General features: G+C 45.3%; 1 protein-coding gene across 1 annotated transcript in view; it reads right to left on the reverse strand.

Moving 5' to 3' along the window:
- pou6f2 (POU class 6 homeobox 2) overlaps nucleotides 1-26,238 on the reverse strand; it is an 81,244-nt gene that overhangs the window by 48,778 nt on the left and 6,228 nt on the right. The window contains 3 exon segments of the mRNA XM_056299813.1: nucleotides 9,955-10,174; nucleotides 12,786-12,800; nucleotides 14,816-14,913. Of these exon segments, the coding sequence (XP_056155788.1) occupies nucleotides 9,955-10,174; nucleotides 12,786-12,800; nucleotides 14,816-14,913 (333 nt within the window).

A 26,238-nucleotide genomic window follows, 5' to 3' on the forward strand; every position in this document is an offset into this window, starting at 1 on the left:
CACTTTCTAAGCAGTGACAGCATTATGCTTGATGGAGTTTTATCAGAGCCCCCCTCCCCCTCCCCCTTATTCTCCCCCAACTCGATATGAAATGGGACACAGACGTGAAATGATTGTAGCGTATAATGAAAAGACAATGCTGGTATGAGTAGGACATCATAGAGGATCTTTGTGCTGCGCTGCTTCGCTAACATATGCTTTTGATAGTGCGCCACATACCCACAGTGCATTTGGGGAGGAATGCGAGAGAGGAGAGAGCAAAAGAGAGAGCGAGAGGGGAGGGAGAAAAAAAAAAAAGAGAGAAGAAGAATTCAGTGGGATGAAATAACCTCAAACAATGGGATTTGCTTTCCATTCTTCTGCCTCCATCTTGTGTCTTTAATTATTCCCTTTGGTTGTCTGAGGGAGCGTGTAAGCACTTTCACACAGCACAACATGCCCAGCAGCACAACACTGTCTGCCTTAGTGATGTGCAGTGTGGTGAGTGACACCAAGCCTCTTGTGATTATTAATGCTGTTTAATACAACACAGAGCAGCCACTGTGATTGGGGGATAAAAACAACAACAACAACAACAACAACAAAAACCCACAAAAAAAAGAAGAAAAAACATGATTTCGAAACACAATGTGAACAGGATTATGTACTACACGAGCTCTGCTGTTGTAATACATTTCTTGCTAGATAAACAGTATAGGGTGCGCGCCACAGTATGCGAGCTAATATTTTGTAGATCTAACGACTTAAAATGTGTTTGATAATAGATACCAACTGTGCTGGATTTTGCACACGGTGTTTTATGGATCCTCAGCTGTTCCTGGTGGGATTCTTTGTGCCGGTTTAGTAGTTTCTCCCTGAATCGTATATGAGATATTTGAGAGGCCAGAACGATGTATGATAAATGAAGTAGCATGCTACTTATACGCTTATCGTGCTCACTGACTAGCAACAGGTTCAGCAAAGGGCAGCGGCAGTAAATGAAATTCCCCACCGGGACAATATATCATCAAAAGAAATGTATGCAACTTACAAGCCTTCTTCAGACGGCGGACAAGGTGTCTGACGTGGGAGGGAGGGGTGGGGGAAGGGTGGTTGGGGGGTTTGTGTGGGGAGGGAAAAAAATGGGGGGAAACTGGGGGAAGGGAAGGTGAACAGGGGGAGCAGGGGGTTACTGGACGGGTGAGGAGCAAGCAAAGGGAAGCGGCAGATTTGTTGAATCAGTTCTATTTCCATATTGGCTGATCTGTGTCTTTTAACCATTTCACTGCAGCCGGAAAATGAGAAGTACCAGGGCTAATTTCACAGTGAGAGCTCACTGAACAAAACCCCCCACGGTCTGTGGAAAAAGGTGCTAAGTCTACTTTGTCATTTCGAATTACCGCATTGTAATTCAGGGAACGGCTAGTGAGAGAAAGAGAAAAAGAAAAGTGGGGAGGAGGGGAGCACACGGGGGGTGGGGGGAGGTCTGACACAGAGAGAGCGGCTGAGGAAAAGGGAGAGTTAGAGAAAATTCTGGATATCTGTTTGGGAAAGAATCGACCAGAGTGGCAATCGTAATGTTCTTTTATGATCGGTAAGTAACGGATATCTCCGTCCCAAACATACAACCCCGCACTGATGCTGCAGCATCCATCTGTGATGCGCGTGCAGTTAGTCCAGAAATAGCGCCCCAGGGACGTAAACACTGCTCAGACCTCCCAGGGGACCTTTTGGGTTGCACTGATACGGATAAAAGCCTCCCGACATATCTGGCCCCCAGATACTTGGGCCATTAATTAAGGTAATTAGGCCCTGGCCAGCAATTAGTAACCACAGATAGCTTTTAGCAGCGGCTCAGACATCCCCAACCGTACGGGGTTTGGTTCCATACCATCTGCTGACAAATGTCACCGCAGCGTGTCTGGTTTCACAGACCAGGAACTGGAGAGCCGCGCTTAATAGTGACCTTTGTGCGATGCGAGGCCGGTGTCTGAGACTCCTAGAGCCTGCACTTTGTGGCGCATCACTTTGTTCTCCCTCATAGGTCTTGTTTCAGACATGGAAGATGAAGCCTTGTGACGAAAATCCACACGTGTAACGCCAAGGACCCTGGCGGGAATAGGAAACATTCCCTGCACAAGTGTATCGATCAAAATAAGAAAATGTGGGTCAAGTAATAGCTGTATTGATTTGTAAATAAAACCGTATTGGTTTGCTTGTATCGTTGAGTTGATGATAGATTTGTATTGAAAATCCATCAGTGTATATTCATACACTTATGTAGACCCACTGCAACCACAGGTATCATATATTAAATGATCATTTGACTGCCTGTCCATATTTTGAATCAGAATAAAAACTGTCTAAAAGAAGGCAATTGCAATATCAAAAGCCGTGAAAATCAGCCATGTTACAACGGTTCAGTCGACTGTGTAATTACATAGCTGACATTTCTGGAAACACGAAAAATAAAGCATGACCAAGCTAACAAGGTTTTATAAACATGCAGTCCGTAATGCCGTTTGTAATGTGCCCTTGTCTGCAGGGATTTCTCAATATTCTGATGCATACAACAGCAGAAATGGTAAGCATCGCCACATCTAACCTGTCCCAAAATGTCTTTCAGTAAATATCAGTTTATCTAGTGCCTGTGGACAAAATGCATTTAGGAAAATGAAGATTAAAGACAAAACCCACTGACTACAATCTAGAAAAACATAGTAGGCAATGCATCTCTTTTTGTGCCCGTTTAAAAAAAGAACGAACCAACAGACTTAAATGCTCTATCAGCCAATATCGAATCGCAGCAGCGTCTGTGTATTTCATGCTTTGGCAAAGGTGTGCATTATAAGGTGATGTAAGCAGAGCCGGCTGATAAAAATAGGCTGAACACACATATTCCAGCTTAAAGACAGATCATGCAATAACTCACATTACCGGGGAACGGAAAATAAAAGATGCCGCTGTGCTACTTTACACAATTCCACATTTAAGGCAATCTGCGATAACACCATTTTCATTCCAGTTCAGTCCCATAAAATTACCATTAACATTACAACTCGTGCAGAACACAGATAAATGTGAAATGTCACCCAATTCTGCCAGGCGGGAATTCCAGTTCCACAAGATTACCATCTCTGCCTGCTCTCTCCCACCGCACCTTGTCTAATATTTCATTTACAGCATTTCATAAGTTCATTTTCCCCTCACTGACCATGTAAATCACAAATCAATTTTCATTTGCGATGCCTGACTACGGATTGTTCCTGAAAGCCTGTGAGTCGCGTCTCGGCGATATAGCAGACCTTTAATGTGAGGGGGAACAAATCTTTTGGAAACCATCCGGCCAGAAAGTAAGACGGAGCAAGATGTAATTCTACAAAACAACCACGGGCCAAATGGTCATTTCCTTTACTCGAAACATAAAGGAGGAGTTGGAAAATTATAAAGTATAAAAGCAATGCAGCAGAAATGCAAGCGATTGTGTGCTGCAAACTGCACATCGTACACGGTGCAGAATCCTTTATCAGCTCCTCAGACTTATTTATAACTCGACTGGTCTATTTAATGAGAGCAATGAGTGAAAAAAAGAAGTTGTTTTTGTCTACTGTAATTTTGTATTTCCCTTGTGGATATTTGCAAAGAAAACTATTTAGAATCAAAACTATGTTGTAAATCATTTCTGCACTGCAAAAGTTTAATTCTCAAAATCTACCTCTGTTCACCATGTCTGGATAGTAGAGGCTCATTTGTTATTAGGCTATAATATTCAGTGTATCATAATATGTTAAACTGGAGACTGTTGAATTAACTATTTATTACTATATGAGTAATGCATTTCATATGACAATTATCGACTTACCATGAACACAGGTGATGTCTGTCGTGGGCTACTCTGCACCGCGGTGAAGTTAGTTCTAAGTTGCCTATTCGACAGATACTCACTCCGGATCCAGTGGCTTCTTCTTACCCAGTTTCGCCCAGTGTTGGCAGTAAAGAGGGGGGTTAGCTCGCCTCCGAGCGCTCGCATTTAACCACAGGGGATGCCTGCTTGATCCGGTGTTACAGAATTTTCTGACTCCCCTGCAGAATCTGACCCCTCCTTGGTGTGAGGTTAGGTTAGGTTAGGCTAACCTTAACCCCTAACCCCCCAACCCTAACCCCCTAACCATTCATGCCAAAGGGAGTCAGATTCTGCAGGGGAGTCGGAAAATTCTATAACACCGTAGTGAACATCTGCAGAATATCCAACTTAAAACTAACTTCACCGCGGTCTTCTCTGCTCGACTCCGCTCGAGTCAGCTGATTATTGTGATTTGCGGTGTTCTGAACACGTGTGTTTCAAACAGTGGAGTTACAAAATATGCAGTGACAATCTTCCATCTCTCAGTTTCTTTTTCAATGCCATTTATCGGCCGTTATAAACGCCAATACCGATTTATCGGCAATTAGCTCATATCGGCCGATAATATCGGCATGCCAATTTATCGGTTGGACTCCACTCAACAACATGTTTATTTTGCCTTTTATTACCCCGATTGCACCAAAAAGAGGTGGCAATCTGTTGCTCTAGATGAGGGAGTGAAGAAATAGAAGCAGTATGTACTGAAATATACATTAAAAAAAGATGCATATGATTCAATCCTAGCTTGAAAACCCTTCACCATGTTGGGTTGGAAATCTGCGGCCCTGCCCCTTGTTACCTGGCGAACTGTAGTTTTCATGCTGTATACACTCCTTTAAACCGTTTTTTTCTTAAATAAATATGGAGCGAAGCTCGGCGTGCAAAGACAAGACACTTTTATTTTTATGCAGAGGAGCTCTTGTGTATGCTGCGTGTTTATGACACAATGCTTGCAAAATGTCTCCCTTGGTGTTTACCAGGTGGGAGGGCAAGAGTCGGGGTCTGGTGTGGCTGAGCAGACACAGCCATGTCTGATTAACAATGTTACTGTGCTCTACTACAATGCTATACACACACACACACACACACACACACACACACACACACACACACACACACACACAACACACATCGCCCACCTCCCTGTCAAGCTTACTTCGATCTATCTTAAGGCTTTGGCAATGTGCTGTCCTGCTGCGCGGCTGAACTGGAGTGACAATGCCACCAGTCCACAAAACCACGTGTGTGTCTACATGGTTCAGCCGGTTATGACAAAGGAACCTTTCTTACCGGAGAGGGAACTAAAGAGGGAAAAAAAATCTATTCCACTTAGGAGTGAACACGGTTTTTACATGTGAGAAATATATCTGAGAAGACATAAAAAACATGTTGTGTTGCCTACATTAAGGCAGGGGTATGTCGTAAATAATGTTGTTGTTTTTTTTGCCATGCAGTTATAGAATAATGCAATAGCAACCGAGAACAAATCATTAACATGATCTGCAACAAGTGAGATGCCGGGGGGGGGGTAAAATTTACTAATGTGCAAACTTCAAAACAGACATCAATTTAAATTGAGAGTCTCATGGGAACGTTTCCCGGTGTGTGCGTGCAGACATGTGCGCGTGTGTGTGTGTTGTACGTGTGTGCGTGTGTGCACAGTGCAGCATTGCCTGAGTCTGAGCGCGAGTGGAAATGGGTGTGTTTGATTCTAACCTTTTGAACGCTGTTCTGTGCATTTCCATTGCTGAGTTATTTTTTCCCCCCCGAAACTGTCACAAAGGCAGTAACCCCACACGTTTCCAAGCTGCTTATTGAAGACATACAATAAACCACTGGCAGATATCAATGGCAGAGATGAGAACCCCGGTGCCATATCTGCTGGGATTGCCTGGCGAACCTGCCTCTGCCTGCGCTTCATCTCCAGCAGCACCTCTCACTCTCAATTATTTGGCTGCTGTCACAACAAATCAATCAAATTACTGCTCCAGGACTGTGTGCAGCTGCTCCTATTGCATTGCTAGTTGCATTAGCTTTGAAATGTATGAGGTCTACATTTTATCACTGTTATTTATTTAATGCAACTATCTCCCCTGCGAGTCATCTTACAACCGTGGCAAAGTTAAATCATTAAAGGAACGATGTGGAATACACAGCGCTTGAGAACACTGAGGTTTGGCCTCTTTTGTGTTGGGAGAGGACAGATGTTAATGGGAGGCGGATGAGAGCAGAGGCTGCTTGGACTGGTCCCTATACTATAGTACACTTTAGCATCCTGTCCTTACGTATTAGTATAATCCCCCAGATACAAACAGGATCTTATTTCCATCTCGGCTCAAACTGGTTCAACAAATATACCCGGAAGAAAACAGAAACCGCACGCTGTGGAACTGTGGGCCTGCACAACAAGCCTGAAAAGAATGTTTGAGATTCACTGAGCGTGCCACTAATGTAATGGGTGAAGGACATGGAGGCGTTTCCCGAGAGGACGGGGGTTAAGTCGGCGGCCCGGCCCGGCCCCGGTGAGCTGACCTCTCAAAGGAGCAGCAGAACTGAGCCGGAGCCGAAGCGACGAGTCTGACATGGCCCTAACTAGCGTGCAAACATTTGGCTCATCCCCCAGGAGCCCGTCCTTTGGTTGGTGTAATGAGCGGAGTGATTTTCCTAATTTGTATCATGGTATAACACCCACGACCCGCGACACGATACTGCCGAGCGTTTTCATCAAAACGGCAGACATGCCTTTGATTGGGACCGACGCTGGGTCTCATTACTGCAGGTGAGTGGGACGCCGAGCCTCATCAGCTGCCTTGAGTGCCGTTTCGTGTTTCCGCCGGACGAGCGCGGAAGAACAACGCTCTCACCTCGGCATAGGAACTTGGCTCTCTGATGTTACGTGATGCGCTGCCTGCCTTTTCGCTGAGAGCAAATAAGTTGGGATCTGCTTATTAATATGAAAGAGCTCCGGTAAACTAGCTTCTTGCATTACCTTTGAATAAGTCAGAGGGAACGGCAGTCGGCACATGAGACTTTGTTCAGTTCCTTCCCATTGAGCATTACATGTGCTCCACTTTGATACGAGTGATTTTACAAGTACAGTAATCAAGCTTTGCTTGTTATGAATATCCCTAGTAAAGAGAGAACATGTACATGTTTTGTACGCTTTGTTTCTGCATATGATATCATGAAAATCATGCATGATTTTTTTATTCATATGGGCTGTCATATTTAGAGACCCCTGGCATGACCCAACCTAGTTTTTGCCTCTGTGAAGTCAGCTAGAATTGTGTGCACTCTGTCACAAAAGATAACTTTCCTCCCTTGTTTAGTTTCATTGGGAATTTGTTTTTACTGCACGTTTGCAGGCATAAATCATTCTGACAAATAACCAGTTACACTGGTGCTTGTGTTTACTAAGTCTGCCACAAGATGCTGCTCAGTTTTATTTAAACAACTGCTCCAACTTTGCAGCACAGCCCCATTATAGTGATAGTTATTCATCACAGTCCAAAAAGAGCGGCCCTGCTAAAGCTCACAGCTCTCCCGCCTGTTCCCTTCTGTCTACATTCACTCTTACATTCAGACGAGTCTTTGATTAAAGATAATGTCATGCGATCAGAGACGTTTGGCTGTGACTCTTTCGCTCTAATTTTGTTGTGTTATCTCGTCCCTGTCACTCGGAACGGCACGCCATGTGAGCACAACGTGGAATGAAATGGTCAATCTTGATAAAACATGACTTATTTTGAGGATTACGTTTGGGCTTTGGGTAAAAGCCCTAATGATGAGAAGGCCAGATACAGCCAAGGAGGATCTTATGTAGACTACGAGTATTATTTCTTCCCCCTTAAAACCCCCCATTCCCCAAGACAAACAGCCTTTTTAGCCGGTCATTAGTCGCCTCATTACATTTAAATACAGCCGTCGCTTGGGATCCTCCCAGAGTCTCATTACTGCGCTTCACAGTTGTCTTGTGTCTGATCTGACGGTAATTAGCTAGCAGCGTGAGCGCTGTAAAACACACTCGCTCCCGAGGTCGTGAAATGAGCTGACTGGTCCCCGGCGACAGCGAGGCACCATATTATATGTGTGATTAATCAGGCCTGGGACCCCGCGGGGCTCAGCGGGCGTGGTGTGGGTGTGTGTGTGTGTGGGTGGGGGGGGGTTCAGAGGCCAGAGCTGCAGTCATCTGACAGAGGTGCTGTGCCAGCAGGCCTCATTCAGCGTGGTCGTGATGAACTCAGACAGCGGGGAGTTGAGGAGCGTGGTGTGGCCAGAGGGCCCCTGGACACAGTCAAGACATTTAGCTTCACTCGTGACTTGTGTCACTTTCTCTCCACGGAGGTCCCTTCACTGCATCCCCTTCAGATAAGAGGATGTGTGAACAGGCGGTCTGTCAGTGGACACGGCTTTAAAAAAAGATCTGCCAAAGAGGCATTTCTCCAAAACAGTTCTTTCCTTTTTTTTCCCCTTTTTTTTTCCTTTTTTTTTTTTTTAGCCGCTCACTTCTTTATGGATGGTAGGGGGTAGGGCTGTCGTACTTGAGTATGGACGCGGTCTCGAGTCCACATTTGGAGGTTCTCCATCTCATCTGGGACTTCACCTCATAATGAGTCGGACTAGTCTCGGTCACGGATGATGCGCACTCGTGATAATGTTTCAAGATCCGCCGACTACAAGACTTTAATTTACTTTTTTTTTTTAATTGTTATTTTCAAAGCAAACATTCCTGTGAGGAGATTAATAAAGTGAAATGTAATCTGCAATTATTAATCTACGTCTCCGATAACTGAAAAATTGTAATCCGAGTCATTCCTTCCTTGGCGGAGGAAAAAAAGGAAGCCTAAATAAATTTTACAGTGTAGTGAAATGTTGACTTTTAATACCATGGTAGACTACTGCGGTCATAGTCATGGGGTTTAATTGGATTTGCACAGTTCTGTATTCCCACCTGTCTCGAGTTGGACTCGCCACCTGACAGACTAGTCTGGACTAGGTCTCGGATTAGGGAGGGACTTGACAACAAGACTAGTGGATGGGGGTGTGCGAGGTGTTTGTTTTGTTGTCTTGACGTCCTGACAAGGTATTTTTCAATCGGTTATCACTGCAGGCCTGTGGGTTGACCCGGGCACAGTGGGGGGGGGGGGGGGTCTGTTGAAGTGTGGGGGAGACAAGCCTGTTGGACCCATTATCGTCCACGACTGCAGGATACATTGAGGGGCTTCACTGCCTCCGGTGTGGGTTTATTAAAAGCCCTGCCCATAGCGATGGGCGCTGTTATTTATGCATGTTTGTGTCCATTAGGCTTCTACCTTCACATTTCCTCACTCAGGGCATCATCTGTCCATCCACTTCCCCACGCAGAGGGAGGAAGCAAGCCTTCTTTCTGCACTTTGTGCTGCACCGGCATTATTGTAATCTCTAGCCAAAAAACACATACTGCTTTACATGTAGCCTGGCATCTTTTTACATTAGTGAGGCTCTCATCCAAGATTCATGACTGACGGTTTTTCCCATCCATCCCTCAATCTAATGGTATAAAAGAGACAATGTTTTAAACATTAAAATGAAAACCATTTACAACTATGATCAAAAAGAGAACACTTGGGCATTAAAGTTTAAAAGGCAAGGATAAGTACAGCCATGTGGATGGACAGATGAGGTGGAAAAGAGATAGAAAAAAAAAAGTGGGGTACGGTGCGCTCTTATGCACAGGGAAGAGGCATAAAGTGCTTTTGCGCTGCGCTGCAAAACGCTGACCTGTAATTAATACGGCCGTTCCTCCGGGCGAGTTAAAGATGGCAGCGTTTTGGGACGTAACCCCCAAAAGAACTCTTACCTGGTCTGCCGCTTTGTAGGGCATTTTGTTTGTGATGAAACACAACAAAACTGGAGGTTAAACAGGGTGTTGTTCAAAGGATGGAACGTCACCTATTATGAGTGAATGTTGACTTGCTAACATTGAGTTTTTGAGACAGATTTTTCCCATCCTGGTACTCTCAGACATCATCAGGTGCTTAAGCCTGTGGCATTAGCTGCATCTCTCTGTGTCTATGGACCGGCCCTCTTACCTTGCAGGTTCTGGAGGGGCAGCGTCATGAGGCCCCCTGCGGCAGCAGCAGCCACCAGGCTCTGAAGGTTGGCCGTCGGCAGGGAGAGGACCAGGCCCTGCTGGCCACCCAGGTGTCCACCCGCATTGAATGGGATGAGGATGGGCTGGTTCATGCCTGGCGCTGCCCCAGACATCACCCCGCCTACCGCGTTGGCCAGCTGCTGGGCGACCAAGAGGGACTGCAACAGGGAGAGAGAGAATATCCAGATAAATTGTTTGGACAAATGTAATTTCCTAGAAATTTAAGGATTTCCATCTGGCATGGGTTGCCATCCAGGTTTCAGCTGTCAAGTCTAGATTGAATTGTACATTGTTATACAGAGCTTCAGTGCCATCGCATAGTAAAGACATTGTCAAATATCCCGAGGAATGTTTACAGAGACAAACAAAGAGGTATTGATGGGAAATATATGATTAGCTCTCCCATACTGTGGAAGTGTGCATCACCAAATTGATGCAGTCGCTAATCAGTGTTTTTCTTTTCTTTTTTCCCCCCTGATGAATACATTAGTTTTGCTGTGTCATAGACTGACAGTCAAAAGTGCAGCGCTGCTGCACCTGAAAGGGATCCAGTCCAACTTTGAGGGGAAAAAATGATTTTTTTTCCTTTCATAAAGATCAACCATCTTCTGGTAGCATAGCAACTGCCTAAAATATATATAGCACTTTATGAAGAAAGGGTTTGACCTGTGTGTCGGCCCTGTGATGGCCTGGCGGCCTGTCCCGGGTGTCTCCCCGCCTGCCGTCCAATGACTGCTGGGATAGGCTCCAGCATCCCCGCGACCCTGAGAGCAGGACAAGCGGTTCGGATAATGGATGGATGGGTTCGACCTAATTGGTCTTTTGGTGGTGGATACAACAGACGTGTCAATGGTGATGTCACCATCCATTCATACTGGTGTTAGGTGACTCCATTTAATCGTACTCAGGCAAACCTGTCGGAGATAATTTGGCACAGTATAGGGCCTCTTCAAATGTATTTCAGGCAAGCGAGGTTTGCAAATAAACCAGCAAGATTTTCACAGGGAATTTTGAGCCTGAAAGTGGGGAGGTTTGTATTGTAGCTGAAATCCACAAAGAATGATAGCATGTCAACTTTTCTTCATGCGGAGACAACCCTTCTCAAAATATGTCAGCGTGCGAAGATATCAGACTGAATCTGACGCAGGAGGCGCGACATACGAAATTCTGTAAAATGTTGTCGAGTATTACAAACATAGCCACGAATGGTTTAGAATGAACTGTCAATAGAAAAGTAGGGCGTCACTGTGCACTGAGGTCTGCTGTAAACCAGCGCTCAGGCCTCGCAAGGTAAAGCCTCGCTGCACCGCAGCCACAGTGTCTGACTCCTCTGCCGTGACCTGAGTCCACAAGCCTTTAACTCCAATTGTCAGCTATCTGCTTCTGTTTTGCATGGCGCGTCTCCAGCTTGCACAGAATGCAGAGGGGGCCGACTGGTGCGAAGATGCCACCATACTCCCGGGCTGGGTGCTCCTAGGTGACAGGCGTGTCACTATGATAACACTGCATGGCGCAGAATGCATGCACCCGCACCGACATAACTTGCACTGTGCACTCCCCGGTTTCAGAGACGCGAGGTTATGTGGGTTTAAAGCCAGGCTTGGAGAGATCTCAGGGCAGAATATTGCAGCTGAAAGATAAATACCTCTCTTGAGTTTCTAACCCATTAAAAGTAAGACGAGGGGGCATGGAGAGACGGTTGTTTCTGGAAAAAGATGAAACAAACGGCAGCAATCATGCATGTAGTGTTCCTCATTCTCAACATTCGCTTTGATACACAACAACAGTTCACAGGATATGACAATCGCTGATGTCTTTGAGAGCATTCAAAGTGACATTTGCCATTATCTTTAAAAAAATGAATAAATCATGCGAGACTTCAAAAGAACAAAGTCACAAAAGGCAACCTGTTTGTCAGTTGCAAGTGACATATGCTTAGTCTAAGTTTTTAAAACAAAATTTAATGTATAATTGAGGCAGCAGATAATAAAAGACGGTCTTTGAACATTTCATCTCTCGAGTCAAACCAAATTACATCACCGGGCCTGACACAGAAGACCGCCTAACATAGAAAGGAATAACATTAAAAGACAATTCTACAATTATCAGATGCAGCCCTGACTTATTTATTATTACAGGCTGATTTAGAGAAGCAGGCGGCTTTTGCAGAGAGCACATGTAGGCACACAGGCAGCTGTTCAAGAGAAAGCTTTGGAGATCTGCAAGCCCACAGCAGCTCTTCATCTTTAGGCTGTTTGTTGTGCTAGTTTAAGACCGATTACAATCTCCATCTAAGATATGAGGACCCTGTGTGTGCACACGGCGTAATCCGAGATAAAAATACATTTAGACTGAGCATAATTAACTCAACTCTGCAGCCGCGGCACAGGCGAGGAGAGAATGTAGACTATTGGCACAGTGTTTGCCAGGCAAAGGAACTAACCCACAAACAGATTCATCTGCAAGTATGAGTATTTCAGCATCTCCATCTCTCCTGACTCTTTTCTGATTCCTTCCTCTATTCCCCGCCCCCCTCTCTCTCTATCTCTGTTTCTGTCTCGCTCATTGTCTCCATAGGCAGCGTTGGGTGGCTGTGCAGCGCCTGGCAGTCCTGACAGCCGAGTGTTGAGGAGTGGTCTCCTAGGGGCCACACAGACACGCCGGCTGGCCATGTGTTGGGCTGTGGATGGAGATGCGGCCCAGCTCAGGACTGGATGCGGTACCCAGGGCTCCCTTGCCCATCAGGGGAGAATAAGCCCTTCCATCTACCTGGCAGCTTTGGCACTGAGAAATTGCCTATAATCACCCAGATAGCAGACTTTTGTCATCCTAACTGCGAGTGGGAAACAGAAAGAAGGTGGATTCATGTTGGGTAAACTACCATCGGATAATGGTTGTTCGAACAATATCCGGCTCTGGAGCGAGAATCTATCAAAACATATTGATCCTGGAACAAGAGAATTGGATATGGCATGCGGAGCGCCTTTGTTTCTGAAAAGTGTTAGCTTCACAGAGACTGTACTGACAGCATTAATATATTAGATGGCGGCTGGTGAGGGAGCAGCCTGCTGTGGCTCGGGCTCTAACTGCTGGCTGCTCCGAGATGCTTTTCTTCATCTTTTTGTCTATTTCCTAACCAGGACCAAAACAGTGGCTTCCAACAGCAGGCATACTTATAATGAGCAAAGCGCTTTTAATTAGGCTCATTCTTTAGACTCACTTGCAAGAGAGGCAGAGTGAGTCACTCATCAGGGAGTTTACACTCTGAAAACCTGGCACTTCAAAAATTAATGGTTCAAATCCCCCGTTCTTTTCATCTTTTGTGTGTGGCGATGAGGTTTGACTGTCAGAACGTACAGTGATAACTCTGAGTGCAGGGAGGCTGACCTTATTAGAGGGGGGGGCGTTGAGTATTAAAGGAAGTTGGACCCTCTGCAGAAGTGTGTGCAATTTTGCACGTGTGTATGTTGGTGTGTGGGTATGTGTGTATGCCTTCGAGTCTGAGTTCGTGTCTGTGTGTGTTTGTGTGTGTGTGGGTGTGTGTGGATGTGGGTGTATGTGTGTGTTTGTGCATTTAGCAGTGACATCAAGCGGTACTAATGAGATAGATGCTCATTAAACATCGCTGGGCCACCAGGGCAATAAATCAAATCAGATAGGACAGTGCCTGATAGAGATGTTAACAGGGATAGAGGCCGGGGCTGTTTTGCACCCTTGCTTGTGTTGACAAGGGTTGTATTGTCAAGTCATTAATGATAACTCAATAACTTTGCACAACTTTTTAGGATGATATACGGTGGGGAAAAAAAAAAAACCTTCACACTTTTTTTCATGTTTCATATTTTCATGTTCTAGGCTGAGCATAACTCTTGTCCTACGCCATACAGAAGAACAAACAAATATGCTGAATGTTCAATGAAGCTGTTTATAGAATTCAATACATTATAGTTTCCATTTTCTTTAAAATAGCTGTTCAAATGGTGCCATGATAAGAACCTTTCTCTGAATGTCAATAAGAAAAAAGAAATCATTGTTGACTTTAGAAAGATCAGAGGAAATCACATTCCTGTTTCCATCAATGGGTCATCTGTTGAAATTGTCGACAGTTTTAGATTTCTCTGTTTACACATCACAGACACCCGCACATGGTCTCTCAACACCCAATTGCATCCTGAAGAAGACACGGCAGAGACTGTATTTTCTGAGGCATCTCAAGAGTTTTGGTATGAGTACCAAAGCTCTTATGAACTTTTATGGCAGTACCATGAAGTGTCTTGACAGGCTGTATCACAGTGTGGTTTTGCAACCTGACTGCTCAGGACTGCAGCCTGCTGCAAAGGACTGTAAAGACAGCAGCAAAAATCACTGGCGTGGAGCTACCACTACTTCATAATATTTACACCACTCGCTGCAAAAGGAAAGCCCAAAACATCATTAAGGACACCAGCCACCCCGCTCATGTTCTCACTCCTTCCATCTAAAAAACGTTACCAGAGCATCAAATCACACACCACCCGTCTCAGTAATAGTTTCTTTCCACAGACAGTCCGGTTGCTGAACAGCTGACGTGCCCATATGCACCTTACATTGCTGTGTTATCCTGTACTTTTCTATCTCATATATAATGTATGAATTCTGTGTACATAGCCTATGTTGGTCTGTAGTGCGTTTTTTTGGGGGGGGGTGTCCTTGTGTCCTTTGTGTTAAGGCAGATAGAGCCAGAGCACAAGAATGTCACTGTATTCAAAATACACATGACAATAAAGTTGAACTTGAAACATTAACCATAGTCTACTAACCTGAGGTCCCATCGGGTATCCTGGGTGGGACTGGCCCAGCTGACTCTGCTCTGAAGGACTGCTGCTGGCATCAGACTGGACAGAACCTTCACGGGTGCCTGAGAGAGCGAGATACATACAGAGATAGGTTAACATGGAAAGAGAGAGAGCGATCGAGACAGAGAGAGTGAGACAGACAGAGAGAGAGAGAGAGAGAGAGAGAGAGAGAGCGTGAGAGAGATGGGTGTAAAGAAGAGACTAACCCTCTGTATCAACAAAACAACCGGAGTAAATAAACATGCAAGAGCGCTTGCAGAGCCAGGCAGTGATATTACAACACAGTGTCTTGTACCGAACAGAAAAGGGCAGGAGCGAGGGTGTGGGCTGTGGGGAGATTTGTATTTAAGTGCTTTATCAATAACCGCCGCAGCGCTGAATAAATTACCACCCACCAGAGACGGTCATTGATGGGGGATGATGCAAACCGGCAGGTGCCCGACGGCCGAGATTACCGTGGAGAGATTGAGCTCAACCACAAACGTAGGGGTCATATTATTCAGCCATTTACATCAGCGCCTATCACTCATCTAGCCTCCTTGTTCATGTGCCCTGCAGCCTTGAGACACAATTAGACCCGTTTGTTATGAGGCGCAGGGACGAGGACATGATAATAAGCTTGCCAATGGCCGCAGGGAGAGTAAAGGACGCTAACCATTGGATATCATCAGTACGGCGATCTCACTGGAACTCAAAATAGGACTCAAAGTGGGGTCTGCGGGAAGATTTTGACGCAAAGACTCTGACATTGATGATATCTAGGTATAACACCTCCCTGTTGACACCCCTGGGACTCCTGGTGAATTCACAAATGAAGATTCGTCTTCTAGTAGTAGCCATTATTTCTAATCAAATACTACGATAATTAAGACCATCAAATAAAAACAGAGTGAACCAGCAGGAAACATGATGATCTTGTCGTTAATTTTACAGGAAAAAGGGCACGAAAGAGAACACTATAAAAGAACACCTGCCTGCTGCTGCCATCAGACAATCAGTCTGTTGAGTCCCTTAAATCCATCCATCCATCCATTATCCAAACCGCTTATCCTGCTCTCAGAGTGGTGGGGATGCTGGAGCCTATCCCAACAGTCATTCCAAACTTAGTACTCATCTTTTTGCCTTAATCTACAATTGGTTGCCTTTAAGTTGAGTACTTCACAACTTGTACTGCGTGGCGGGTCGGTTTCTGTCTCAATTTACCGAGCACTTTTCTGCCGACAAGATTATATAGATTAATGCAAACTGTTCTCTTCTCTTACATGTCTTTTCTCTCTCTCTGAATGTTGTCTTCTCCTTTCTCTTCTGTGTATGTGAATGGTGTGATGCGAGTCTCCCTTGTGTGCCATGTAGTCTGTTCTCCTCCCAGGTCTCCCATGGTGATGGTGGTCACCACCTGGACACTGCTTGTCATCCTCCTCATCACATTTTCTTTTAATATATCTTGTAAAGCGACATAATTTTGTTAACCTGTTTCAATGTTATATCCTTCTCTCACTCAGATGTGTGACTAATGTGTTTTTTTTTGTCTACATGGCTGCGCAAATTCACATTTGTAGCGGCCTCACCCAGTACCATCCATGCAGCATCTTTGTCCACGTCTGCGTCTAAGTTTTGTCTTTGTTCGACGGCTGGGAGAGCTGGCACTGGATCGGCTGGGAGTGCGGGGCCGGCTAAGCTAACTGCTAGCCCACGCAGACCGGCAGTTCCGATAACACCGAGGGCGGTCTGGCGACGGCCTCACCTGGCATTGACTGTGGTGTTTTGATGTCATCGTGAGGAGTGCAGGGAGGTGTGTCGAGCGTGTCTGGCTGGGAGAGGTGGGGCTGGATTGGCTGGGAGAGCTCGGTCTGCTTCGTCTGGTGGACCAGGGGACCACAGCCCCTGCCTGGAGCTGCGCTCAAGGAGGAAACACCGAGGGCGGTCTGACAGGACCGAGGCAGACTACCGGGATGGGCTAAGCTAACTGCTAGCCCATGCAGACCGGCAGTTCCGACATTCATCCTGGCTGGCGTTCACTCCCTTGGACAGTGTTTTTTTGTTTAGTTTTGATATATGTGTTAGTTTGGATATGTGTGTTCTTGTAGTTTTTGGATGTGTTTTTGTCTGTGTTGTACTGCTGTGGGCTGGGGGAAACGGCATTTCATGTCATTTCATGTATGCAAGTGCATGAAGTGAAATGACAAAGTGTTCCTGATTCCTGGTGATGCTGGTTGCATGGCTCGGGTCCTGGGCTTTTCCAGTGGCGTCTGGACACTGCTTGGCATCTTCCTCATCATATTCTTCATATATTTTATAATTCCATTATAATTCGGTTATCTTTTTCCAATGTTGTACTCTGCAAATTGTGTATACACAACATACATTGCACATCTGTCCATCTTGGTAGAGAGCTCCTTCGTCTGTTGCTCTCCCTGAGGTTTCTTCCTATTTTTTCCTCCCTGTTAAAGGGGTGTTTTTAAGGTGTTGTTCCTTATCCCATGCAAGGGTCTAAGGACAGGATGTTGTGTTGCCGTAAAGCCCCCCGAGGCAAATTTATAATTTGCGATATTGGGCTACACAAATAAAATTGACTTGACTTATATCTTGCCCTTATTTTACCAAAGTAATTCTCTCGACGCGAAAACCAGACCAATTGATTTTTTTTAAATAAGGTTAAGTGGGAAATGTTCACTTATAGGATTTAATGCAGAAAAGACCATCGAACAATGACCAGTTTCATATGGCCACGTGTACTAACGGCCATTTTACAGTGCTGTGATTACAAACATTCCCAAATCCTCTGTGAATAGCACACATGGCCATTGCAACTCCAGTTAATGGTCACACCCATATTTGCATATGAAACTGGTCGTTGGTTTCGGTTGTCGTGCCACTGTATCGTTTATATGGGTGGGGACACCTGCAGTCAGTTTAGACTGAAGAGGTCACTTCGATGAGTGATGAAACCTTCAACCTTCTTTGGCAAAGGATTCAAAATAGCAACTTCAGCTGAATTTACACTTATTCCTAAGACAAGAAAAAGTCCTTTTGGGTATGAAATGGCGTAATGTTCCAGTAGCTCAATGTAGATTTGTGTACTAAGCAAGTATTCTGGTTTAAAACGTCTAAATTCAGAAATGAGAACGCTATCGAGCCCAAAGTACGAGCGTTTTTATGGCCCACTATCAAAAAAATAAACCAGGTTTTGTGCAAAAACACAACAAACTTTACGGGCATGTATGACTTTCTAACGATAACGCTACTGCTAACACTAATGCTAACGATGCTTTGTAGCTGAATGAAAACAATATCATTCTTGGACACGTAACGGCTCAAAAAACACTGACCGCACAAATGAACCCTCCCATGGGGCGGTGAAGCGTCTCAAAAGTGTCGCGACAGGAAGTTGTGGCGCGTTGCTTCCTGTGTTGCTGTGCAAGTCGCATGCTGAGACCGGGGCCGCGCGTCAAGACGTGCGTCGCGCGAGTCGGTTAGGACCGGTTCGTTTTATCGTTATTGGACTGAGCCTGGACCACTTGTGGAAATGCTGGCAGAGAAACAGTTGTTATACCAAGCTGTGTTATGATGGCCGAAGAGACCCCCGCTCCCTCCATGACTTCCTGCCGGTGTCAAAGAGCAACTTCGGTCACTGGCTCATCCAAGCGAGGCGTGTCGGAGACCGCGTCAGGCTGAGTCAGCCCCTTACCACGTGCTACTACAGCACAAGCACACGTTGTGGTTTAATGTGAACTTCAAGGCCCAGTCCACGAACCAAAATGTCAACAAAAGGAAAATCACGATCGCAACGATGCAAAATATCGATCTAGGGAGAGAATTCTTAAAATGAGCTTTTTCTCTTTTTTTTTTGAAGCTGCATTACGTCTGTTTATGTCTCAAGTTATAAGAGGCAGAAGTTGCTGCAAAACTGACGTTCCCATCTGGAGAGTGAGTAAACTGCGTCTTTTCAGTCGGAGCTTTAAAAAGCCGGTCATCCCCGATACTGGAAAGTAGAGATGAGGGCTGGCGACTGCTGTCAATATAATTTGTTGCTTCAATCTACAGGCACATTAAATTTGTCTAATGAAATCTCATTTTGAAGTCCACTATAGAGGCCTTAATCAACTTACCAAACGGTTACGTATCATGTCTCGTGAATTGAGTGTGTCATGTGACATATGATGTGAGTCTATGGTAAGTGTATTATATAGGGGCCAAGCAGAATTAAAGAAATATGATGGTAAATACACTATATCTGTCCAACAATTGCTCTTCCTCTAGAACAAAAACAAAAAATTTAATGGATTTTCTGACCATAGTCACAGCGACTAAGTGGGAGAAGATTTGATAGTTGCACAACCTGGTTAAATCACACAAAGCTTAGAATGAATATATTTAAAAAAGAAAAAGAAAAAACACATTTCCAATAAATTAAATCCATTTTCTTAAATGTAACAAATGGCTTTTGAAAAGGAATGAAGACAAAGGGACTATTTTTGCTCACAGGAAGCAGGAAACCTTTTTCTCCTCCAACACGTTTTCTTTTTTTTTTAAACATACAGGCTACGTAATAGGTTCCTGCAGTTCTATAATGCTTCATACAATTGACTAGCTTTGCCACCAAGATCTCATCGCCTGTCAAGTATACTGACACATTACATTTTAAACCCCCCTCCGCCAACTAAAATCACTTCATCTTTACATAAAATCCAAATAATTGGTGAATGGCATGACCGACCAAATGAACCATAAGCATTTGATGGTTGATTTGAAAGCCCAAGGGGAAGCCTGCTTCTCTGGCTGGTTCCTACCTCTGGCTCGCTGGGTCTGTGTTTCCATAAAGGTCCACATCCTCTCGCTTATCAACCTCACAAGCAGTAGGTATTTTGACAGCCCAGTCCCTTTCCACCAATTATTTCACCCATTATGGATCATACACAGCCCCGCCCTGTGACCCGAGTATCTACAAAGCTCAGTCTGAATATACAAGAATGGCCATTACGGCCATTTACTTTGCTATAGCAATATCAGTGACCCCCATTTTGCATCTCGGTGTATTCAAAACAACCCAAGAGAGCAGATTTTAGCTATTATGTATAGTGCACTGGTCATTTATTAGAGTTGTACTTCAGATTATTCTTGCATTCAGTAATTTTGAAGCGGTCAAATCGCATGTTGAGATTTTCAAATCAAAGAATTTTCTGCATTTTTTTTGTTTTGTTTGTTTGTTTGCGGCAATAAAAAAAACCCCTGCAAAGCCAGCATCTCAATGACGTATGTCTGTCTACCTGGTATCCCATTCAACATCAATCTGCTCACTAATGTCAGTAAGCTTTTATGCTAGTAGCTGATTTGGCTAGCATCGAGACACAATTAACAATGGTTTTATCCTTCAATTAGCCAAATTAATATATTCAATTAATCATAATGAGGGAATCAAAGCATTCCAAAACAGCATATTACATCATGAATAAATAATGATGCCGTTGTTCATGAATGTAATTAAAATATTGCTTGTGAATAATGTATTTCATTTGATAAACGGTGCCTGGGATGGCATCCATTGCATCATCTAACAATAACCTAGAAAGCCAGATTGCTTTGCAAATAATTGTACCGTTAACTTGTTTACTGCCGGCGGGAGAAAATCGATAATAAATAAATACACATGCACATCTTCCCCTAAGGATTGGTGTAATTTCTTTAACTAAATTAAATAGCTGACAGGAGAAATATCCTGGGAGTCAATCTTCAATTCTTTTTTATTACTAGATTTTTTTTGCGCTTTGCCTTTTTTTCTTTTCTCTTTTTTTTTAAATCTACTTATCTAATGTGCATGTTATTTGAAGTGGATTTCCAGATGGAGATTTAATACTGTGTACAGAGAGAGAGAGAGAGAGAGAGAGAGAGAGAGAGAGAGAGAGAGAGAGAGAGAGAGAGAGAGAGAGAGAGAGAGAGAGAGAGAGAGAGAGAGAGAGAGAGAGAGAGAGAGGAAGGAGAGAGAAAGAAATATCTTGATCAAACCATTACTGACAAAAACCTCCTCTGTGATGCTGTGGTTACACACAGGTCACACACCACAGCTACCGTGGAATGAATGGGTGCCTTTAATGCTCGCAGGGATGAAAGAAGAGAGGATGAAGTCGCGTAAGAACGGCTGACACACGTTTAAGATAGCTTTACATTTATCTGTGACATCTGAGCGTCGTGAACCTTTTGCAAATGTCTTTAGCGCTCCGATTGCAGCTTTTGCCGACATTCCCCCTCCTCATCGTCATTCTGAATAGCTATAAGCACTCTTTAGCCTGCAAATGTAGCGATCCACCATCTCTCTCTTTGGTAGCTTTGAATATATAAATGACTGTGTGTAGTGGATGAGGTATTTATACGCACCATCAAATGAGGTTCCATGCAAACGGTGGGACTGTGCCCGTCTCAGTGATATTAATTTAATGGCTTTATACTTGCATTTAACAGAAATAATGATTGTTATTGGACAGCTCAGTGTGCGATTCGATGTGACTGGATGGATGGGAAATATTGCCAATAATCCACCACCATACAAATTCTCTTCCATTGATCCCCAAAGTGGCCACTGGAGAGCTACTTTCAATGCCACACAAGGCACAGGGCCTTGTCTATGGGTACGGGGGGCAAAAAGCTATATTTATTTGACATCATTCAGCCTGCCTTAATGCAGAGTGCCCCTAGGACGAAGCCACAAAACAATTAGCCTGGATTTCATGAAGCAATCAGCATGCCACCTTCTCTAATGCAACTGCTTCATACGTGGACAGTCTGAATAAAACGGCCATTATTGAAAGCTTTGTGTTCATGTTAGCTTTCGCCTCGGTGCATTTATGAATCAATTTTTTTTTGCCCATAAAAGATGCTTTAACACTTAAGCTATTTTAGTGGAAATGCATTATGTAAGTTGTCAAATGTGGCAGACGGGCCTGATAACCATTTTAGGCTTTTCAAAATCGAAAGCCAACCTCCTTTTTTTTTTTTTTTAATAATGGACCCTTTGCAAATACCTGACTGGGTGCATCTTTAATGCTATTTACATGTCGTCCATAAATTTCTGCAGAAATACAAGCCCTCTAAGCACGCATGTAAGCATAGGCACTTCCTAAGATCATATATTATTATATTCACAAATATTATCATGCACTTATTATATGCTTGAACCACATTCCAAAGGCACGTACTGTATATAATCGCATAAAATGAACAATATATGATTTTCATCAGCAAATGAGTAAAATGCTTTGAACTCACTGACTATGCTAGACAGGGATCTGTGAGGTGCTCGGGGATAATGGATGGCGCGTATAAAGGACAAGTCACATCACGCACAAGTTTTAATTCCATCGATACACAACCATTTGTCCCAGATTGTCTGACCATTGATTTTTCTAACATCACTTCAAAACTTGATGGGGTATCGGGGCTGTTGTGTGCATAGCGAGAGAACAAGGGGGGGGGGCATTGGTTTGGGAGATGGCAGGCGTGCAGAGTGAGTGAAATAAACTCTATACGTTTCATCTCTCCGGGACCAGTCCAGGAAATACTGGTTGAAATGAGTTCCGGAGGACAATGTTGTACACCATTCAGGACACTGCACCGTGCAGCCTTCTCTGCTGAGCATGTGCTGCACAGAGCTTTACTTGACTCCTTTCAGGATGTAAGTGAGACAGAATCAGCAGTGATTTAGCTCTGTGTTTCATTACTACCACCAAAGCCCTCAACAATAACACAGGGCATAATCTGCTGCCAATAACCCCAGGTGCTCTCTATTAGATGGCTCCCACTGGACCTTGAGGGAAGTAATACTCTGTTTCGAGGCCAGGGTGGAGAGGCTGCTAGGGATAGGTCAATAGTGTTTTGGGGGTAGAAACTCACTAGAGACTGGCTTTTTTTGAGTGGCTGCCTGTAATACTATTAGCCGCTGCCAGTGCTACTGGTGCTAGGAGAGCTGTCATTTCCTTAATTAAGAGCCCGGCGCAGGGCAGGCGGGGTAAGAGGCCGCGGCAGTCTCTCTGGGCCTCAACATTAAAGGCTGGTTTCTCATAGCACAAAGGGCGAAGACCGTACAGGCAAAAAAGTATTGACCTCATTCATTATTCTGGCAATAAGTGGAATTGCCGAGCCAAGGCCTCAGACTTGGCTGAACGAGGAGGATTTTACACAACAGCAGTTCTACGGCTATTTCTTTTTTCACCCCCCTTTTCCCCCTTCCCCCCCCCCCCATTTGTTCCTGGCCAGTCACCCCACTCTCCGAGCCATTCTGGTTGCTGCTCCACCCCCTATGCCGATCCAGGGAAGGCTGCAGACTACCACATGCCTCCTCCAATACATGTGGAATTGCCAGCCGCTTCTTTTCACCTGACAGTGAGGAGTTTCACCAGGGGGGCGTAGCACGTGGGAGGATCCCACTATTCCCCCCATTTCCCCCTGCCCCCTGAACAGGCGCCCCGGCCGACCGGAGGAGGCGCTAGTGCAGCAACCAGGACACATACCCACATCTGGCTTACCACCTGCAGACACCGCCAATTGTGTCTGTAGAATCAGAATCAGAATACTTTATTCATCCCCAAGCCCGAGGGGACGCCCGACCAAGCCGGAGGTAACACAGGGATTCGAACCGGCGATCCCCGTGATGGTAGGCAACGGAATAGACTGCCATGCCACCCGGACGCCCCCCAGGTATACTTTCTTTTTGTTCAGAGATGCCGCCTTCCTGTATCTGATGAGTGGGAGTGACTATGGAGAATCTGTATGTAAATGGTGCTTATGGCCATAAGGGGCCTTTGCTCCCACACGTATTCTCTCACTCGTGGCCACAGGGCCTCACCAACAAGTTCTCTGGGATGAGAAACCTCTGCTCCTGCTCTTACCTGTCTCTCCCTTGATGGTGGAGTGGAGATGGAAGTAGCGCAAGCATCATGGGGCCCAGAGGGAGGTGAATTGGTGAGAATGGGCAATGCCCATTGCAAAGGTCAAGAAGGAAAGAGGCTGTGATGGAGAGAGGAAGAGAGAATTGGAGGAGGGTGTGTGTGTGTGTGTGTGTGTGTGTGTGTGTGTGTGTGTGTGTGTGTGTGTGTGTCGTGGGCAGAGGAAAAAGGGCTTCTGTGCTGTTCTTTGGGGGGGGGGGGACACTTTGCACATGGGCACATCTGTTGTGGAGCATTCTCCTCATTCCCAAAGCAATGTCAACCTGATTAGCTTGGGGTTGAAAGAGGCAAATAACAATCCAAATGATTCTTCATCCTTTTATAGCCATCAGTAAAGGCCGCACGGCGAGATCAAGACAAGCTTTAGAGCGCTCTAAGCCTTTTAGGTGATGCCTGCCTCACTATTACTCTTTCTCTTAAATTGCTTAAATGATATTTGTTTTAAATAGGATTCCTGCCGCATGCCCCCTTCATCCCTGCCCTAAGAGAGGACCTCGGTCTCTCTTTACCCACTTACCCTGCAAGCGGTTCCTACATCTCATGTTTTTTGTGTTGTTTTTTTTTTGTACTGCATATTAAACACAAGACTCTTCATGGCCGAATACGAAATCAGGCGAAATGATGTTGTTAATTAATGAATGAGTCAAATTGCAGAAGCCAGGTGCCGTGAAGGTGTGAAATAAATTCACGCGAGCGTCAAATTCCTAGGATTAACTCTGGCACGAGATTAGCTGATAACCTTCATGCCGGCGTTACATGCGGAACGGTAAACTTTTCATCTTGCATCCTCAAAGAGGGTCCGCCCAGCCGGCGCTGCATCTGGTTTAGCGAGCATCGCCGAGTGCAGCACATTGTGTGGCAGCCAGTGGGGTGTGAGGGTGTCGGGGGGGGGGGGCAGGGCGGCACGGGGGGTAGACACCCACATGTCATGCCTGACACATCAGCCTGGGCCCCCCCTAGGCTATCTGGCACTAATGCTTCCTATGTCCCACTTTCTACCCTTTGCTCCTCAGAGCCCCCCCCCCCCCTTTACTCTTTCCTTCTGTCATAGTGCTGTGATAACAATGGAGTCCTCTAGCGCCGAGTATCCGCAGCTCGGGGATACCACCAGGTGACGCGGGGCGTACAAGCGGTACGTTACGTGCACCACCCCTCCGCCAATCAAGCTGAGCGGGAGTCACCGAGAAATGAGAGCTTATGTAGAAAACTTCCCTCACGCGTTGCTGCTGATTTCTTGCGTTAGCGTATAGGGTTGTTTTTTTTTTCTGTGTGTGTGCAGAACTCAGTGGGCGCAGGAGGACACAATCAAAACACACCCTCAGCAACGCCCCCCCCCCCCAGCACCGTGGACAGTTCTGCAGACTAGCCCCTCAGTGGAAGGAGGGACATCGGGATACAGTATTGCTTTGAACCCCATAACTCTATTTCGTAGAAAAGAGGCGTCACAGTGTAATTCCACATCCTCAGATATGGGGGGGGTGGGGGGGCATAATAACTTCTCCGTAGCCTGGATCTCCACTGCCCCTACACTACCACAACCCCCCCCTCCCCCTCCCCACCCCACACCCACTTCTCCTGCCTCAATCTTTGGTTTCAAAGGAAGCGAATCAGCCAGAAGGACAGAAGGTTATGCATTAGTACTGGTCATTGCTCAAAGAGCGAGCGTCATAAATAATAAAGGCTTGTGAAGGACACGGGGGCTGTGGGATACATCTACGGTTCACGCCACAAAAGTCAAAGACAAGATTGTAATTTCTATTCTGAAAATGTGACCCTTGCAACTTCAATTACGTCTCGACAGCACCAACCGTGTCCGTGCCAGGAGATGTGATGCCTCTTTGTTAGCTCTACATGAAAGGCGTGTTGATATTGCTTGTGGAGCCTTGCGCTATACAATACATATCATTTCTGAAAATGATTTCCCAAGTTTAAAAAAAAAAGGAAAAAAGAAACTTGTGTGGCTTTTGTGAAATGAAAACAAATGCACAATGACATTCAGTTTATCATTCCCGCGTTGTCCATGCACGTGCAGCTTGGACACGGGGACCTCCCTCTGCTCTGGGATACCGTCCGGTGTGGGCCTGGGTTGTCGTTTTCGCTTTATTTCACCCATCACGGACGCGACGAGTTCTTTTTACTTCTCTTTAGGAAGTATGTATGCAAAGTAAAAAAATTTTTTCTTTTTGCACGACGAATCGGTGAAAATTCCCTTTGCTGTTGTTTGCATCGAAAAACAAGTCTGTGTGTGTGTGTGTGTGTGTGTGTGTGTGTGTGTGTGTGTGTGTGTTCATCCTTTCTTCCCAATCCGTCGTCCCGTCTCAGCAGGCAGCGCCTCTCTCAGGCCGCAGCCACGGGCACATTAAGCAGTGTATTACACCTGCTTTACAGGCACGCATTAAGCCGGTTTTCAGGTTTACGCGGACAGCTGAAATCCCCATAATGAGATCCGCC

The sequence above is a fragment of the Lampris incognitus genome, chromosome 19 (assembly GCF_029633865.1).
Source record: "Lampris incognitus isolate fLamInc1 chromosome 19, fLamInc1.hap2, whole genome shotgun sequence".
NCBI lineage: Eukaryota > Metazoa > Chordata > Actinopteri > Lampriformes > Lampridae > Lampris > Lampris incognitus.